The 20,006-nt window shown below is 36.9% G+C and overlaps 3 protein-coding genes across 3 annotated transcripts; 1 reads left to right on the plus strand and 2 right to left on the minus strand.

The window, feature by feature from the left end:
- The first annotated feature begins 784 nt into the window (after window positions 1-784).
- Window positions 785-9,885, plus strand: LOC137058588 (coiled-coil domain-containing protein 106-like). Its single transcript, XM_067431906.1, has 4 exons — window positions 785-845; window positions 1,061-1,204; window positions 1,406-1,660; window positions 9,489-9,885. The coding sequence occupies exons 1-4, from the start codon at window positions 785-787 to the stop codon at window positions 9,788-9,790; spliced, it is 762 nt and encodes a 253-aa protein (XP_067288007.1). The 3' UTR covers window positions 9,791-9,885.
- A 3,232-nt stretch (window positions 9,886-13,117) lies between these two features.
- On the minus strand, window positions 13,118-15,426 carry LOC137058294 (uncharacterized). The gene is made up of 7 exons (XM_067431529.1): window positions 15,235-15,426; window positions 15,034-15,151; window positions 14,831-14,922; window positions 14,606-14,720; window positions 14,003-14,275; window positions 13,689-13,865; window positions 13,118-13,613 (listed from the first exon to the last, which is right to left on the minus strand). Exons 1-7 carry the CDS (start codon window positions 15,364-15,366, stop codon window positions 13,423-13,425), a joined length of 1,098 nt encoding a protein of 365 aa, XP_067287630.1. The 5' UTR covers window positions 15,367-15,426; the 3' UTR covers window positions 13,118-13,422.
- Window positions 15,386-19,617, minus strand: LOC137058893 (uncharacterized). The gene is made up of 9 exons (XM_067432389.1): window positions 19,031-19,617; window positions 18,652-18,744; window positions 18,108-18,488; window positions 17,062-17,163; window positions 16,366-16,598; window positions 15,869-16,047; window positions 15,684-15,777; window positions 15,456-15,579; window positions 15,386-15,402 (listed from the first exon to the last, which is right to left on the minus strand). The coding sequence occupies exons 1-9, from the start codon at window positions 19,290-19,292 to the stop codon at window positions 15,386-15,388; spliced, it is 1,485 nt and encodes a 494-aa protein (XP_067288490.1). The 5' UTR covers window positions 19,293-19,617.
- Window positions 19,618-20,006: the final 389 nt, after the last annotated feature.

A 20,006-nucleotide genomic window follows, 5' to 3' on the forward strand; every position in this document is an offset into this window, starting at 1 on the left:
GAAGACAACTTAAAAGCTGCTTATGTTTTGCCTCCTAACGGATCGTCCTTAACGGCAGGAAAGCCATTTTTGAACTCCCGTACTTCCAGGCGCCTTAACAACGGTGGGAAAAGGTATTGTATTTAGTTTTTGACTTACTATGTAATTTGACTCAATTCAAAGTCCTGTTTCAAGCAGTGAAAAGTGATCAGCTTGATTTGTTTCTGTGTTTTATAGTGTGATCCATTTCGACTACACTGTCACTTGTAGCAAACTAGATTTGTGTATTTTCCTTTTCAATGTATTCAAGCATATTAATTACAATAATTAAATACCTTTTTTTGTATACAAGTGTACTAGAAATATAACAATGACAAAGGGGAAAAATGTAACTTTGTCACTTAGTCATTAGTAAAGAAGACTGGGCCCTGTTGAATTGCTAAGAATAGTATTAATAGTAATAGGTAGTAATAGTAATAGTAATAAGTTAGTCATCTATTTTTTAAAACTTCTTGTAACTATTTTAAGTCACTTGCATTAAAAACTTTGGTAAAATCTAAGACCAAAAAGACTAAATAAGACCATTATTGCCTCTTATTTTTAAGACTTGGCTAACTGCTAGTTGGTCAGACATGTGGCATAAATGAAGGCATAAAGACCTTGAGCATTGAGGTCTTACCGTGAGCATTTTGCCAACCTCTTAAATGAGTGTTACATTGACTGGATGCATGCTACTGTATGTGACATTATTTATTGATTGATTGATTGATTGATTTAATTAATTAATACATGTTTTGATTGTTAGATGTCACATTACAACACCCGCAAAAAACGCAACATAGAAAGTGTAGAAGATGAATGTGAAGGTAAGCCATTTGACAAATAGTAATCATTTAGCAAATAGCAGTTTTCTTACACTAACTAGACACTAGTTTCTTTTGTTTATTTTTTTTCCCTTCAATGTAAAGGAGATCTGTTATCTATTCAAATATATTTATATAATGTTACTTCTGTATATAATAACTACATTTAACTATTTAAATGTGTTATTACTGTCACTGTGTTTTCGTTGTTGTTTTAGCTCCAGTGAAAACAATGAAGCCAATTAAGCAAGAAATACTGATGTGGCAGAACAAGGCGGAAGTATTACAAAATAAAGTGAATGAGTTGGAAGCCCTGAACAGCGAGCTTCGGCAGCAAGTAGTGGAGCTTTCAGCACAGCAAAGTAACAGCTCAATATATTCTTTGTATAATCTACATTAACATTGTATATATTAGATTGTATAGATTTTTTATCCTTAAAAATTTTTTTGAACACTTTTGGCTAGTACACCTATATTTCATTGTATGCAATGGCAATAAAAGAAAATCTGAATTGTTACTTGCATTTGTATTGATTTTGATGCATTGCTATGTCTTCATTTAGATGATCTGATTCCTAGTACATCAGTGGCACATGAAGAAACTGGCGCTGTTGACCTATCTAGTGATGGGAGCACATCAACTGATGTAGAGTCATCAGTCACAGAAGAATCATGTGATGACTCCTCTTCAAGTTCAAGTTCAGAAGAAACTCTTCGTAGAAGAAAAAAAAAGAAAAGCAAAAGCAAGAAAAACAAGAGCAAGAAACATAAGAAGAACAAAAAGAAGGACAAGAAAGAATATGACAAGATAAAACGAGGTAAACACAGTTCACATAACATTTTTACAGTGGTTTCCCTTACAGAAACAGTCCACAGATAAAAATGTGAAATAGTGAAATGGAAGGCTTCAGAGGCTCTGCACGATCCCAGCTGAGGCATAGGGTCTTATCTAGCCAAACCATCAGCCATTTTCAAGAAAAAATATAAGAAATATATACTAGATACTATATAATACTGTACTAGACTTAAATTAGTCATGAGTGCAGTGGTTCAACCTTAATTTTATGAAGCGACAAGAATACTTTTTTGTGCGCAAAACAAACAGAAATAACACCTTTATTCAACAAATTTCTTTCTAGCCTGTCTCGGTCTCCTATGCTCTTTTCGTTGCGCTCCCGAGTTCTGTGGCAGCCAGTGCTGTTCACGTGAGCACTAAGACATATGCGTATGATGCTGATGCAGGAGCTGACCAATGTAAACTGAAGGAGATTTTCTTTTGCTCCATCAATGTGTAAACATATATTTTTTCTGCAACCATACACCAATTAGAGTAATGAAAAGCACATTTTTCTTAAGGTGTGCCTTTAGCCCTGTTGTACCTTAGGGCTTATTATTAGGCAAGTCAAGGTATCAGTTTTCATGTTATGATAATTGCTAAAGCTTTTATCATGGTGTCAGTAACATCATGATATTGAAATAAGTTGCAAAAAAAGGGTTGTCATATTATAACAGGTTTAAAATCTTTTTTTGTTTATAACAAAAAGAATATAACATTTAAATACTACTAAGCAATAGACAAAAATATTATAAAGTAAACAAAATGTTTCAAACAAATTAAAGCTAAATATGTTAGTTATTCTTTGTTAATGTTAGTTAAAAAACATTAACAAAGATACATTAAAAAGATACATAAAAATACAACAGATTAATTTTTAGTTCATGTTAGCTTAGGTCCATTAAATAATACAGTTACAACTTTAGATTTTATTAATGTAATGTAATAAAGAATCTCAACATTTTCAATATCTAGGGCATGTTGTATAGTAGGTATCCAGATTCAAATATAAAAATATTAGCCTATTAGATCTATGTATTTTATGTATTCGAGTGCTATGAACACCAATTGTGAATACAAAAATCTGAATGGCTGTTTGAAAAATTTACTGTAAATACGGTTCAGAAAACAGTTTACAGGGTTTGCTTTGTTTACGCAGTTACTGGTGTAACGACTGCATTTGCTGTCAGAGAGTGAGGCTGCATCCCAAATTGCATACTATCCATACTAAAAAGTATTAAAAAATAGAACTAGTGTGTCCCAAACCGTAGTATGCTGAAAAGAGTATTTCAAAGATACCCGGATGGTTTACTATTTCCGGTCCGAATTAGTAGTGCAGATCGACACGCACTCTAACGGCTGATATTACCCACAACCCAACGAGAGCTGGACAAGGATTCGAATAGAACTACAAATGCGGATAAAAAGTGATAAAAAATTACAAACATGATGGATGTGGGAATTAAGTAGAGATGTTTAGATAAAGGGGTTTGAGTGATCAATTATCAGTATTTAACCTGACTAAAAGATATTTGTTCAATGTAATCCACATTATATTTCAGCTGCAACAGCATTGTGAACTTTTTTAATGATACGTTTGGCCATTAACTTTTAAGTGCATCATTATATTTAACATTACATTATATTATATTATATACTGCAAACCAGGGGTCTCCAACACGTCGGTCGCAAGTGTTGCACCTGATTGGAGGTAGCTCGCCAAGATGTACTTTTTATCTAATCAGAGTGAGCTAATATAGACAGGTGTCCTACTCCCTCCAACGCAAATCAAGTTTAACGTAGCGGCAGTGAGGTTATTATTTTTATTTATAAACAATTGTACATGTAAACATCCAAATATAGGGAAGTACTAGTACTTCGGTGGCATGTCGGTAGTGAAATTTTTAAAATGTGACGATACCAGCATTAGTACCAACATCCTAGTATATCCGGTATCCGCAGCTGCGTTCAGTCGCTTACGTGTTAATCTAAGTGCAGGGCTCCAGATTGTAGCCGAATATATACTGTGAATATTAAACTGAAAAATACTATTTCATTATTACTCCTGCATGTTCTGCGTCTCTGTGTGAATGGCTGGCAGGATAGACACGCCCATGTGTGACTCTCACTGTCTTTGTAGTCTCTGCCGTGTGTCACTATATGAGGACACAAACGCATAAACCGTCACTTCGTGAGAATTTCATCTCATGAACACAGACACTCAAAGGTCAACTTAAAGGCAACCCGTCAAAATAAAAGCTTGGTTTAACTTGGAAGAAATTGACAGAATATATATTAGGCTACTGTTGTACAGTAAATTTAGCTACATCTCTGTGTAATAATAATACGTCTCTACTACTAATAATATTTATGCCTAGATGGTTGCTTATTTTTCACTTGATCTTTTATTTATATACAATGTTTACTTTTAAACAGCATACACCCTTTAAATGTTCATGTATTATTTATTTATAGTGATTATCATCATAAATAATTAACATATTAAATTTGTGTTTACGGAACAGAGTACCGTAAAACTTTTATGCTGACTACTGGAACTACGACTACACTCTTTCTGGTGTAAGACAGTTTGGATAGTTGTTAATATAAGAATTATGATGCATTATTTGATGCAATTATATAATAATGTTAATTATTATATAATATTAATATGTCGCCTTTGGCTTGGCTTGCTCAGTTGGGGGCACTAAAATTATGATCTAAGTTATTCAACTAAATATACAAATTAATTCTATAAACTATAATACTGATCTGCCAACATTGTCTCTGTCTGATAAATTAAAATAAGCTGATAACATCACTGTTTACTCCAGAACGACTGTACAGCCAAATCTAATTCTGCTGCAGTATTGTCCTGTTTAACACTGAAGCTGCTCTGACACAATCGGCGTTGGAGAAGAGCGATATAAATAAAGTTGATAGATTGATTGGTTGATTGATTGATTGATTGCTTGATTATTTAAGAGTTTTAAGTATTGTACAACATGTAGCTCTCTGTGACTTTCATTTTTAAAAAGTAGCTCTCAAATGAAAGGTTGGAGACCCCTGCTACAAACATATGGGGAGAGTCTCTGCATTAAAGACCCACAAATTATTTCCATTTACTAAAATAGACACTTTATGCCTGAGCTATTTATTAAATTTTATTCTTTTCTTTTTAATTTATAAAAGTTGTAACTTATTGAACCATGCTTGTAACACCATAGGACAATTTTGAGATTTGGCTCAAAAAAGTAAAAGAAATATTTAATTTACTGCATTTTAAATGATGATAATACTAATTAAATTATTTTTTATCTCGTGTGACAATGAAAATGCCGCATCAAGTCAACAACCTATCTATATGTTCATTATTGCGATATATCGTATTACTTGCACGTCTTATATATTTTATTTAAAGCTTTGAAATTTATATTAACAAACTGCTAAAGTAACTACAACATTACCAACACTGAAATAAGAGCATGCGGTTTATCTATCAATCATCTACGATGTGCATTAAAGTTGCGTCCGATACTATAGTAACAGTAGACACCGGCGCGTTTACTTTCAGAATCATAAGGAAAATGTTCCGTATAAAGAGAGCAAAGAAGGCTTTTCTTTCTATTCCGTGAAGAAAAGTTTAGCTGGAAAAGTGCCTGATATTTCCTCTCCATGGAAGCATTGCATGTTTAATGCCTGGGACACTTTAATAAGGCTGTGTAGCCATTAACACTATCCTACGCAATAGTTTGCATTAACTAACAATACTTTTAAAGCCTTTTTAAATTTTGGCTCATGTAAATTTCTACAAATGCCATTTTATATAGGCTATTAAAGTAAATTGTGTAATAATAATAATAAAACAATAAATTAACTATATGAACTGACATTAACAATGGACAAAAGTTTTTTGGGGTAACACTTACAGTAAGTTTCATTAGTTAACATTAGTTAACTACATTAGTTAACATGAACTGCACTTATGAACTAGCCTAGAAATCTAGACGCACCCTAGCGGCAGCAAATCTAATCTGCCCGCGAGTGTCGTCTAGGAACTCTCAATACACATCTGGTCTGGAAAAACCAAACTCTGTTCGGGCCAATCACATCGTGTATAGAGTCGGTGGGCGGGGCTTAACAAAATGACAGCCGAGTTGCGTTTGCGTGCTTCTAGTAAACACAGAAACTGGCGAACGGCGGTCTTTCGAATCAGCTTTGACCGCGACTCTGGAAGACTTGGAGTTAAGCTTTTCTCTGAGAAAAGAACAAAGAACAGCACTGAAGTCATTCTTAAGAAGGGAAGATGTGTTCGGAGTTAAGCCGACCGGATACGGCGAATGTTTAATCTATCAGTGAGCTCTGCTTCACCTTCGTTGCTCTGTTTGGTTGTACCGCTATCCTATCGCGTGCAGAGGGAGTTTGAAAGACAACCGTTTATCCCGCCCCTCTGATTGAGCCGTCAATGGTGAGTTTCCAGACCAAACATCTTGATGTGGGTCTGGCTTGTCAGGCTACTTATGAACTGCACTTATGAAGCATTTATTTATCTTTGTTAATGTCAAATTCAAAATTAACTAATACATTATCAAAATCTTGGTAACATTAGTTAATCCACTGTGAACTAACATGAACAGCTGTATTTTTATTAACTGACATTAACAAAGATTAACAAATACAGTAACAAATGAACTGCTCATGGTTCTTTCATGTTAGTTAAACTAATAAAAAATAAAATAATTTGGTATTTAACATGAACTAACCATGAACATCACCTCTGTTCAACATTACATTACTTCATAAAAATCCAGCTGTTCGTGGTTTGTTCATGTTAGTTCATATGTGCAACAAATAATGTTAACGAGATTTTAATAATGCATTAGTAAATGGTAAAATTAATATCAACAAAGATAAATAAATGCTTTATAAGTGCAGTTCATTAATACTTGATTCTGATTGGTCAATCGCGCATTCCAGCGGTATGTTATTTCCAGATAACACACACCGCTCATCCGGGTACTTAGAGTTATCTTGACCGGTTCTACTTCTATGCTTAACGCTGGCGCCATCTTGTGGCTTAAACAGCCGTGGGTTACAATGGAAGACTTCAAGGCGGCTTTCCTTTATAACTTTTTTAATATAGATATTTTTCTTACACAAACGCATCGATCAGAAGGCTCTGTTAACCCATCGGAGCCGTGTGGAGCACGTTATTTGACGGACAGCTGCATTTTTTATGGACTTCAAACACAACTACAACAACTGCTGGGATTAACGTTATCCTGGACTTTTTAAATATAACTCTGATTGTATTTGTCTGACAGAAGAATGTCGTAAACACCTATAATGACTTGAGGGTGAGTAAATTATAGGCTTGGGTTCATTTTTGGCTGAACTAACCCTTTCAGCATTCATTCTCAACATTTAGCAGCAATAGATAAAGGCTTAAAGCAGGTTGGAACTGTTTTTCTTCGCGGAAGCTTGAGCTAATAAAATATTTAATCTCAAGACAATATTTTGTGTCTAATTTATTTGAGACTAGTAGCCGTGTAATAAGCGGGATAATGTCCACCCAGCCGGTTGTTATCGCAGAATAAACCCCTTCAGAGTGATGCTCCGCTTTGCCTCGGGGTCCTGATCGCTCTGAAGGGGTTTATTCTGAGATAACAACCGGCTGGGTGGACATTATCCCTTACTTAACTAATGAACCTTATTGTAAAGTGTTAGTGGGTTTGTTGCCCACTCTCTGACCTCTGAAGGCTGCTGTATAATTCACACCCTGCCTAAGACACATTAGGGGAAGTATTTTAATAATCCTATGAATGCATATAAGAAAATGCATAATCTAATCGTATTGAATTTTAATGTCAATCATCTCGAATTGAATCGTTCTGAATTGGCAAAAATCGTTCTTGAATCGAATCGAAAACCTATGAATCATGAATCGAATCGATTCGCTGCCTACCCAAAGATTCACAACCCTACCCATGACTGATCAACAATATAAAATGTCATAAAGATGACATATATGTAGTTAATTAAATTTACACATTATATCAACAGCCCTAATATACATAATCCACAAATGACTTATATGATATGTTGTTCTTTCTTGTGAACAGTACATAGGCACCTTTGGTTTTAGGTATTAAGAACCCTCTTCATATTAAGTTTCTTTAACTACTATGTAATAACATGGAAGGTACAGGGCGGATGTCTAGGGGCAATTGGTTCCAAAGATGGGGGGTGGCAACAGAAAAAGCTCTCCCTTAGTTTTTAGACGAGAGTGAGGAATGGATAAAAGTGTTTTATAATGCAACATAAACACAATAAGTACATTGTACCTAACAATTAATCTTTTTGAAATAAGTACATAGTAGTTAAAGGGGGGGTGAAACACTCAGTTTCAGTCAGTGTCATGTCAATCTTGAGTACCTATAGAGTAGCATTGCATCCTGCATATCTCCGAAAAGTCTTTATTTTTTTTATAATTATATAAGAAAGATGCGCTGTTCCGAGTCTTTCCGAAAAAAGCCGAGCGGGTGGGGGCGTGTCGTGTGAGTCGAGCTAAATAATGACGTGTGCAGCAGCGCGCTGCAGTGAGGAAAGTGAGTCGCTCTGTGAGCAAAGTGATTCGCTCTGTGAGCAAAGTGATTCGCTCTGTGAGGAAAGTGATTCGCTCAGTGAGGAAAGTGATTCGCCCGCCGCGTGAGGAAAGTGATTCGCTCTGTGAGGAAAGTGATTCGCCCGCCGCGTGAGGAAAGTGAGTCGCTCTGTGAGGAAAGGGATTCGCTCTGTGAGGAAAGTAATTCGCTCAGTGAGGAAAGTGATTCGCCCGCCGCGTGAGGAAAGTGAGTCGCTCGGTGAGGAAAGTGATTCGCCCGCCGCGTGAGGAAAGTGATTCGCTCAGTGAGGAAAGCGATTCGCCTGCCGCCTGAGGAAAGTGAGTCGCTCTGTGAGGAAAGTGATTCGCCCGTCGCGTGAGGAAAGTGCTAATACAGATCGACCGCCGGCCTATCAGTGGGTAAGTCAGTAGCTACTGGTTATATCACCTGTTTAGCCAGCGCTTTGATGGGCGTAGGCTGTTGCTTTCGCTCTCTCCCTCGCTCTCTCTCACGCGCTTCCGGTAGAATTGTCCGTAAGGCCCATACAAGGAAATTCCGCCCCCACTAACGTCAATGGGAACGCATGATCTCAAAAAACTTGCCGAAACTTATGACTAACCGGAAGTAGTATTTTTGACAAAGAAATACTCCCATCAAACGTCCACCTTAACTTTTGAAACTTTGTCTATGTTTAGTATGGGATTCCAAGTCTTTAACAGTGTAAAAAGATCAGTATGCATGAAACAGCATTTCACCCCCCCTTTAAAGACACCTAATATAAAGTGGGACAAATATTACTATTACTTCCTCAAAATGTTCAGGGCTGAGTAAAAAACCTTGCGAGTCTTTAATCTGGTTGCTAGTCTAGATTGGATGAAGGCTACAGGTTGTCCTGTCAGAACAATATCACACTCCAAAACGATCTTCTAAAACAGTTTCTAGACTGAACAAATTTGAATTAAGTTCTAGGGTCATTAAAAAAAATTATACAAATATAATTTTGGTTATATATATAAAGCCAAACAATATTACATCATTAAAAAATAAATATCCATGTCAAATTATTTGAAGGTGGGTTAAATGGGTTAAATTCTATTCAGCTAATTTGTAAAAATCATCTAACTTAAAACCTTAAAAAACTTTTTAATACAACCAAAGACACATATGGTGACGTATTCATTTTTGTTTGTTTTAATTATTTTTCAGCCCAAAATGTTCGGGATGTCATTTCTCGATACAGAAGACTCCTGAAACTCACACAACGTGGAGCAACCATGACCAAAGCTTTCAGGAAAGAGGGCGTCTCCCGGAATGCAGTGGCCCAGCTCGCTCCAATTGCAGAGCTGTACTTTGCGGACAGGGTCCAATTCAATGACATCAGCTTCACCCCAGGGAAGCTAGCCGAATTTGCGGAGAAGTGCAAAGAACACATTGTGGGGGAGGTTAAAAAAAAAGTGCTATCGATGAAAATGAAAGGTTCACTTTTGCCTTTTTGTTTAAATAAGTGAGTTAAGAAAAGAAAAAATGTGGGTAACACTTTAGAATAATGGTCCGTTATTAATAGATAACTATGCAGGAAGTAATGCAGGACTAAAGAGTAGCACTACATTAACACTTCAGCTACTACTATTAACTAATATAGAAACAAGCTGAACTAATCAGTAAGTAATATTGAATTCAGGACTAAGATAGTTCCTTATTATGTAATTAATAGTTACTGAGTTAGACTGGCGTCACTAATAACTAATAGGTAACAAGGAAAAATTATAAAGAATTACTAAATCATTACAACATTAACATGTCTGAGATGTGAGAAATTATCTTTTTTTACTCTCAATGTGGTCATAAAATGCATCACTAATTACTTAAGTGTTATCTAGTCATTATGCAGGAGCTACTAGTGATCTGGACCATTATTTTAAAGTGGAAAAAATTGTTAGATCACTAGTAGTTCTTAACAAATTGTCCTTTGTTAATCTGAATAAAGTAATAAAATGCATTACTAATTACTCAAGAACCCAATCACTCTTCAAGGACTACTGGTGATCTGGACCATTATTTTAAAGTGAAAAAAATATTTTCCACTTTAAAATAATGGTCCAGATAACTAGTAGCTCCTGCATAATGACTAGTTAACACTTAAGTAATTAGTGATGCATTTTATGACTTTATTCAGAGTAAAGAATATGATTAATTACATGTCAGACACAATAATGTGATAATTGGTCAGTTAGTTAATAGTTATTAATGAGGCTAATCTCAGTCAGTCATTATTGATTACTTAATAAGGAACTATCTTAGTCCTGAATTCAATATTACTTACTGATTAGTTCAGCTTGTTTCTATATTAGTTTATAGTAGTATCTGAAATGTTAATGTAGTGCTACTTATTTGTCCTGCATTACTTCCTGCATAGATTATCTATTAATAACGGACCTATTAATATTATTCTAAAGTGTTACCAAATGTTGTTTGCTGTGTTCGCTTAGAGTTTGTTTTCAATGTTTATATGTCTTTGTTAACTTTTATTTGTAACAGTGTTTGAACCGAAGGGAACAAAAACGTACAAATACTTTATTTTATTTATTTTTGTGTCATTCTAGGCTAAGCAGTTTTCTTAACAAAAAAACAATACGTTTTTATTTCCATGCTTAGCTCTTTGTTGTGTTCAAATTGAACGCTGTGCTCCTTTTTTATACAGCCGTTCATTAAAAGCAGTTGGCTGGACAAACTAATGACTCTGGTATTTATTTTGCTGTTGGCAGATATGTACTTGTAGCCTACTGTGGTACTTGTGGTTATTTTCTTAAAGGTTCAGTGTGTAGTATTTATGAGGATCTATTGACAGAAATGCAATATAATATACATAACTATGATTTCAGTGGTGAATAAATTAATGTACTAAATGTACTGTAATGTTTTTATTATTTAGAATGAGACATTTCTATCTACATACACCGTGGGCTTCTACAGTGAAGTCACCATTTTGCACTGTCATGTAGCCCTAAACGGACAAACTTCTGTACAATGCGCTAGCCACTCTCTGCTCTCTCCTATGACGACATATTTGTCCCGTGTCGGCCACCATAGCTTCTCTATGTGCTTTGAAAGGGAGGGGTGAGCGGTGGGTGGTGCAATTCACAACCTCACCACTAGATATCGCTAAAATGTACACACTGCACCTTTAATATTAAACCCAATAGTTATCAGTGTCGGTAATGTTTGTTGTATCTATTGACTGTCTGCTGAAAATCTACTGACTAGTAGCCTATGATGCGGGCCTGTAAGAGTCTTTCAACAGCATTTCTTTGTTTTTCACTTCATTTTGATGGGCCTAGTGTGGCAACAGAGGAATATATGAATTGAACTCAAAGTAAACTGATAGTCTACTGAAAGGTAATTTATATGCAACAAACGGTCAGTAGAGTACTCCTGAAAATCCTTACGAAAGCAGAAGATCAAGTGTAAGTAACATGGTATATTCTTAAAGTTCATTTGAAATTATGTTGTGTTGCTACTTATAGACAACTGAATGTTTACTGAAAGTATGTTGATACATTGGTTAATAGCTACATACTGACTACTTAAAAGCTCTTATTTTGCGTTACTTAAAGTATTGAGACCTTATTGAGGATTTGTTGCATGTCTGCTAATATGCTGTTGAACATCTACTTATAGACAACTGAATGTTTACTGAAAGTATGTTGATAAATTGGTTAATAGCTACATACTGGCTACTTAAAAGCTCTTATTTGTGGTACTTAAAGTACTGAGACCTTATTGAGGATTTGTTGCATGTCTGCTAATGCGTTGTTGAACATTTAATAGACAATCTACAGATTATACCCTGATGAGAGTAAGTAGATATGTACTTGTAAAGTAACTTATAGTCAGTAGAATGTCTATAGACTATCTATAGGGGGACCATCAAAATAAAGTGTTACCGATATCTCTACTGAATATATCAAATATCTAGTGCAGTCAAACTAGTAATTACACTACATTTAGATAATCTATGTTAACAAAAATTAAAAATGTTGGTTTATTTAAGATATTTTAGCCAAAACAGTAGAACGCGCAAACTCCGCCCACAGCACGAGGGAAAAAAACAACAAAACATATTTCTCAGAATTAACGGAGAAATTAGTAAATGTAATAGCATTAACATGAATATACTGCATTGTTCACTTATCATATTTAATTTTTTTCTGAGGAGAAAAAGGTGAAGAAAATATTTCTGGGCGGAAGTACATAATGCAAGCTGCGTGGTTTCAGCGTCGTAGTAACCGCCATAGCAACGAAAGATAATCTTCATTCAGGGAATGTATATTATCTGTATCTTTAGTTTAGTAAAAATAAAATGCACATTTCTCATTAGAAAGCAGCCAACAGGAAAAAGAAGAGAAAACTACGAGAAAAGTTGTTCATAAAACATTACATAGGCCTGGATCTGGAGCAGTATGAAAGTAAAATCATTGTATTAATAATTTATTAAGTAGGCTACTATTACTTTTTTTATTGACTTCTCAGGTGTGCTGTGACAATGGTTGAAACATGTATGGGAAAGCTGTTTTGTAGAGTCATTACACCTGCATGTTCCTTTTTATTTTTTACAAACTTATATAGCGTGTATTGTAGCTGTAAACTTCATTTACGCATGGAAAACATTATGAGGACAAGCTCCATTTTACAAATGTCCCCCCCCCCCCCCCAATCAGATTCTGACCAGTTACAATGAAAACACACACATTTTTAATAATGAAGCAGAGATTTATAAACAAATATTTTTTTATTTACAACATATGTGTACTCATTTTTGACACATCTGCAAGCAACTAGTAATGCCTGCCTGAATTATACCAACGTGCCCGTTATTTTAGATCTCAGATCGGCTTGTATAGTGAATGTAGGTCGTATGATCTGAAAATACTGATCTGGCGTCAGCTAAGGTTACCTCTTGGGGTCCGCACCCAGAGGTAAAATGTACACGGTTTTAAATTAAGTTAACTGGTGAATATGTTTGCACTTGCCCCCACTGCTAAAAAAAACAACTAAAAATTAAAAGGAAACACTGACAAATATAAGGATTCAAAATAAAATTTATTTAATGCTCATCTCTCACTTAGAGTGCTCCTCAAACTCAGTCATCTGACATTTCAGAATCACTGTCGTATCCATCCCAATCATTCTGGAAGTCCATACTTGTTCCAGTCAAAACTTGAGCATAACAGTCTCTTGCATGCTTCATCCTTCTGCTGACTTCTTGCTTCTTTCTCAAAGTTAAGCTGAGGAAACCCTTGATCCCTTGTTCATTTGGATCCCACAGCTCACCTTATGGGAGTAAAACAAAAATGATCAGAAAAAAAAAATTACAATGTACAATGAACACATTACTTAAATACATACTTTTCAATGCCTCACTGGAAAGCTGGCATGACATCTCCTTGAGTGTGTCTGCACGAGTGGAGAGAGATTTCCAATGCTTTGCCATCTCAGAAAGAACAATCTTCTTCTCCTCCTCAAGCCTCCTTATTGCCATCACAACATCAAAGGCCTTCCTCTTGGTTTTCAAATCTACAGCGTCTGGGGATACAGTTGTGGAAAATAAGTCCATTTTAAGTATTTTTCAAAGAATTTCTGAAATAATCTGTGATAAGGCATAATTGGTGTTGTGCTACTATGTGAATCTAACAAAATTGGCAACAGATTTGTATACATACCACAATGTGAAAGCTGCCATGGCCAAACTGTCTCGTCAGAGAGAATGATGTCAAAGATGACTCTTTCTGTATCTGGAACCATACTGTTGTATTTTTCAACAACAGAGCTAAGAATGGCCTTCTCCTCTCTGATTTTGCGCCGAATCCGGGCCCGACCTTTGCTGCCATCGGTGTCTTTGTAAAGGCGTTGGGACCTTCTTTTAATGCTGGCCACCAGCACCTCCATTCTACTGGTCACCACGTCAAGATCAGCATTTTTTTGGGATGTTGTTGCTGAGAAGAAAAGTGCAAACATTTCGCTTACATTTTCATGGCAGTAACTGAAATGACCTAAGTCTCAATGTAACAGAACATCACAGGGAAGTCATAAGGATTATCCCTCTTTGCTTCCTTTTTTTTGTGGTAATTTTGTTGGCATTTTGTTTCGACATGATTTTCAGTGTGCATGCACTACATACTAAAATTTTGCATTTTAATTGCAAAAGTACATGACCAAAAAAACAGTGTATGTATGATTTCATTTTAAAACAGTAATTACTTGCAGAAGCATGTCTCCCATTATTCTGCAGAACTGAGACACTGAAGTAATAGTATAACTCTCACCTTCTGCCCACTCCTTAATATCAGTGACCCAGCCCTCAACTTCAACCTGTGTCACTGCCAGCTGGATTCTCATGCTTTCCAGGTCCTGAAGTTGGCTCTCCAGGCGTTTTGTGGCCTTAAATAACAACAAAAAAAAAGGATATGAAAGAAGAAAAATGTTATACCTTCAACAATATTCAATAGAAGGTATTTACAATATAAGAACATAACAATAATCATCTCTACCTTCTGATATCGGCAGGCAAGTGAAGTAGCCAAGTTATTAAACTTTTGCTGATTCCAGCGCATGGCCATCAGTGTAAGCATGTCTGTACGTCCTGCAAAAATGGAAAAAAATACACTAATCTGTGTTTTACCACATGTCCCTCACTGGCTACAATTTTTTGTAACACTTTAAATCTAAGTAGTGCAGTGTGTGGTTACCTTACCTGCTTTGGACATGTGCTTCGTCGTTACAGCAATCCTAGAGAGGAAGGCGTTACACTGCTCAACCTCCTCCCCAAGTGTCAATCCGGCCCCTTGCTGATAAGCTCCACTCCATTTAACCTATTAAAGAAAATGCTTAAATGCTGCCAACATACCTTTGCAGGTGTTTAGGGACAGTTAACGACATGGTAATGTTTTCTTACCTCACATTTAAAATCATGGGCTTTGGCATGAAACACTGAGAGGAATGGTTTCATGCTAAGAAGATGCTGGAGCTCAGGGCAGGTTTTTGCCACTTTGTTGAGGTAGGGCCAGTACTTGCAGGTTACATCCATGGCAAAAAAGCGTATTGGCTTATTTGCCAGCTTGTTCTGCAGGTAGAGGGGATAAGCATAGATTTCTCCCCTGTACAAGTTAAGAGCGCCAAGAAAAACTCCATGTCGACAGACTGCAAGCTCAAGTCCCTCCTCATCAATTTTACTTGAGGATCTCTGAGACGTTTCCCTGGCAGCTGACCACTCCCCTCCACAGACACCTCTTCCAGAGACCTACAACATGGTAAAAGGTTCATATAAATAGTCAGAACTCACCCAAACAATGTCAAATGTAAGATGTTATTGGTGGTGTTTTTGGAAATATTATACAAGTTTACATGGTTGGTGGTAGAATGAATGTAATCCACAAATCTCTCTACTTCATCATCTTTTGCAATGAAGATGCCATCAAATAAGGCTTGTTCTTCAGATCTAAATAAAAGAAGGGTACACATTGACTTTCAATATGACACAGCAAAGGTTACTTTAACAACACTGCAAATTATACACATTTTGTAAGTACCTTGCTGCATTCTTAAAGCGGTAGTGCTTGCGATTTCCGTCCACAGAAACAGCAAGCATGTCTGGGGTGCACGCAGGACAGACAAAATGCTCCTCCCTGCAGATCTTATCCACCTCAAATTTAACAGCCTCCCACTCCAAAAAGCTTTTTCTGAAGCTGTCTGCTGTGATCTTCCCAGTCTGTTTCAGAACAGTAAAACATGTCAACATAATTCACAGTTAAGTTAACTAAAGTTAATAATGTCAAAGGTGAGGCCAAATTTGAGTTGATAAAATGTGGTGTACAAATTTAGATTTCGTTACGGAGTGGGAGTTTTACACAAAGACTTTGAATCTTAGATGATGTTCTATCAATGTATCGAGTATAGCTTAATCACTGTGTTTTGATATCATCAACATACTCCAATTATAATAATCAATGTGTTGATAATGTCACCATAGTCATTCTGCGATACACGTTAATACCATTTGTTAGTGTTTCCCACCCCTAATACTCACACGGCCAAATCGGACAGTTCGTTGATCAAGCATTCTTAAAAATGCTTGGCAGGACAGTCCTGGTGCTGCCATCTTCAACTCTTCATATGAACAAAACACATCTGTAGCGTACATTGTGGAAAAGTGAAGGGTAGCAGGCCAGTAGTCATTACGGACCAAGTCATCTACTCCGGCGCTCCATGTGGCTTTGCATGCCTCGCATTTCATCTCAGGCATACTGAGATCATATCGTCCTGGAAAAATCAAGGACACATTGTATTATGCACAACTCTGACAAACGCATTAGGAACAAGAGGTCCCTCCCACATGTCCCGACATAAGTTTATAGATGCGGGCGGGAGCGGGACTAAAACGTCACATTATTGCGGCACGGGACAGAATACTGCAGGAACTTTTCAGAATACTAAAAATCCTGCCCAGCTCAGACCACTATAGGGAACGCTTGAATGGAAATAGATCGGGACACATTTACAAAGCCAATAGCACAACCTTTTTTTTTTTATTCAAATAGGTTAATGAAAATTGGCAGGAAGCAAGTGGTAGAGCCCTGTGGCATATAGCATATATTTGAGCCCTATGGAGTGGAATAAGGTTAAAGTCCAACCCAGGTCCCTATCGACACTTTGCCCAGAATTTGATATGGATGCTACAGCCACTTGATCTGGAATGTTCCATTAAGTTAATTTTCATTCTTACCATTCATTGTAACCACAGCAACAACTTTTCCTGTGTTGACACTCAACGGTCCTGGAGAACAACTACATATTTTCTCTGGCATCACCAACGGCACAATACACACTGAAAGACACATCATATTCAGGGATTAAAGACAAGCAACTTCCTATGTACTAACTGGGAAGTATTCTGTAATATTTTTTTTTTTAAACCAATGTTAAAAAAACTTTAAAGATAAAAGATCATTAAGTGTGTTTCAGAGAAAGTACTCGAAAGATTCCTCTAAAGCCTATTATACTGTGAAGTTATTTAAATAAACTGAGAATGGGACTAGGGCTGTACAATATATAATTGCACTTTTTCTGACAGATAAAGCGATTACCATTTCAATACAATTTTTGAATGTAAACGATTCGATTCAGTTCAATATTCCAAATGTCTCTTTAATTTGTGCCACCTCTGATAGGTAAGCACAGCCAGTGTATAGGAAGACTAGGGCCCTGTCCCAAATGGCACACTTCATGTGCACTTTCGGTCTTGTGGACTTACAATGGCCATTGCGTGCGCGTGTCTGTTAAGTCCACAAGACCATAGGGTGTCCCGTTTGTCATTTAAGCTTAAAGAAGGATGCTCGAAAGCCTCGCTTTTGCGGCTGCTATGCACCCTCGATGATCACTTCAGCTGGCCCGTAAGTTTGCAAGCTACTCAGAGGACTTCTACCCGGCAGTCAGAGCGGCATTACGTTATGAAAGTGCGGTCTCAGAGGAAGACCCTGAGGGTTTAGGGTGCCATTTGGGACAGGGCCTAACATCCACTGACCGACTGAACTTCACCAATCAGAATTTTTGTAGCCATCACGTACTACGCACACCCACCAACCAGAAGTTGCACAGTCAAGATGAATGACGTGAATATAAAAGTCAAATGTCACCTATCATGATTATTTGCAGGTTTTACCATTAGGCAGTTGCATTGGATCATATTGCAATTACGATTGCAATAATTGTGCAGCCCTAAATGGGACACACACAAAAAAAAAAAAAAAAAAAAAAAGAAATACAGCTTACCACACTGGGAAAGAGCCCTCTCCACGACACAGGTTGTTGGAGGCAATGGCTGAAAGAATCCAGCTATTGTTGCATCCCTGTTGTGGAACACGTGGATTTGGTGTATACGGACATCACAATCAGCACAGAAGAATGGTTGTGGTCGGCAGTCACGACAACGGATAACAGCTGGACTGCTGCCACATTGTTGGCAGATCTGAGTAGTCACATTTTGTTGTGCCACCATGGTATTCACCAGACAGGGTCTCTCTTTCTCCCACCTCTCTGAGAGGAGACTTTTTCGAGTAGACCAGTCTGAGGAAGCTCGTGGTGGTGCTGGTGCTGTTTCCTGATCATCCAAGTCATCAACCTGTGAGTGGTTTAGCTCTTCAAGGAAAGTCTCTGTTAAAATAGTAAATCATATTTAAAAAAAACTTTCTACACTATCAAAGTGTGCAACATGGATGTTGTTGGTTATTCTGTCACAAAAAAACATGTAATTTACATTCTAATTATTAGAATCTATAAACATAATGAACTAATAGAGATAAAATGAAGAACATACCAACAGTGTCAGGAGGACAGTAGTTGGCTATCGCAACGCTGCTGTCCAACATCCTATGTGCACCAGTCTTACGACTGTAGCTGTGACTAGTAGCTGCAGCAGAAAAACAAAACAAATTAACCTTTACAGCATTACAAATCCAGAGTTTTAAAAGCTAATTTTATTCCACACAATGATACAAAATTCTATTGGCCCAATTTCGTTGTCTATACCGCTTTGGATGAGAATGTAATAAAAACCTAATTTCTCAGGCCAGACATGCTACTGATTCATGTATTCAATCCCAAATGGTAAAACAATCTATATCTCTATTTTAGATATATGTGAAAAAACAGAGGAGTTCTCCTTAAAGTAATATGACTGAAAAAAGAAAACTGACCTGTTTGGTTTCGGGATGACCTTGGTCTGTCATAGACAACATTTCCATCACTGTCTCTCTTCAGCCACCTGACAGGTTGATGGCTGGTGGATGGTGGAGCCTTCTGGACTGGTTGCTGGCTGGTGGATGGTGCTGCCTCAAGTTCTCCCGGCATCTTATTGATAAAATCTTCCAAGGTCTGGAGTTCATAATTTAATTTAGATTTTTCAACCAGCTCATCAAGCTCATTAAGGACCTGTTTGAAACTGGAATTGTCACTCATGATGAACAAGGACAAAAAAGACAACACTAAAGAGATAGGGGGGAAGAGCAAAAGAGCAAGAACAACAGAGAACCAAACAGACTGACAACAATTAACTAGACAAACGTGGCTCTTAAAAGTGCCTTTGTTTTTGCTTTGTAACGAAGCTGAAGTTTGAAAGTAAATGATGAAGGGACTAGGGGACCTGTTGAGAGAAGGGAAAGAATATAAATTCAGATTTGAAGATCATGTTCAAACAACTACATACATACTGAATAACTAAAGGTTTAAGAACTTGAGAAAATGTTGGTCTAGTTTGCCCATGCTTTGGGATGTGGTGGCTTTAATCGTCTGTGGGTGCTTATATAAATATTAGGCTAGAATACTGTAGTGCTGAGTGTTGCCTGCAAACTCACAATAAAATATATCACTAGGTATGGACTGATCTTGATACTCATGGCTGATATTGATACCAACCAATGTTTGAATTATGGACATAATGCTCTATTAAACTTTCCCTCACCTGGTTAGGTGCTTGGCAGAATGGGCAAGGCTTGAACTTCTTTGGAGACATTTTAAAATCTACATCACACACACACACACACACACACACACACACACACACACACACACACACACACACACACACACTTTATACAGTGCACTTTAGACAGCATCAATAAACACAACACAACTTATTGGCATAACCAATCATTTTTCATACGTGTCATTGTT

The sequence above is a fragment of the Pseudorasbora parva genome, chromosome 22, assembly GCF_024679245.1.
Source record: "Pseudorasbora parva isolate DD20220531a chromosome 22, ASM2467924v1, whole genome shotgun sequence".
NCBI lineage: Eukaryota > Metazoa > Chordata > Actinopteri > Cypriniformes > Gobionidae > Pseudorasbora > Pseudorasbora parva.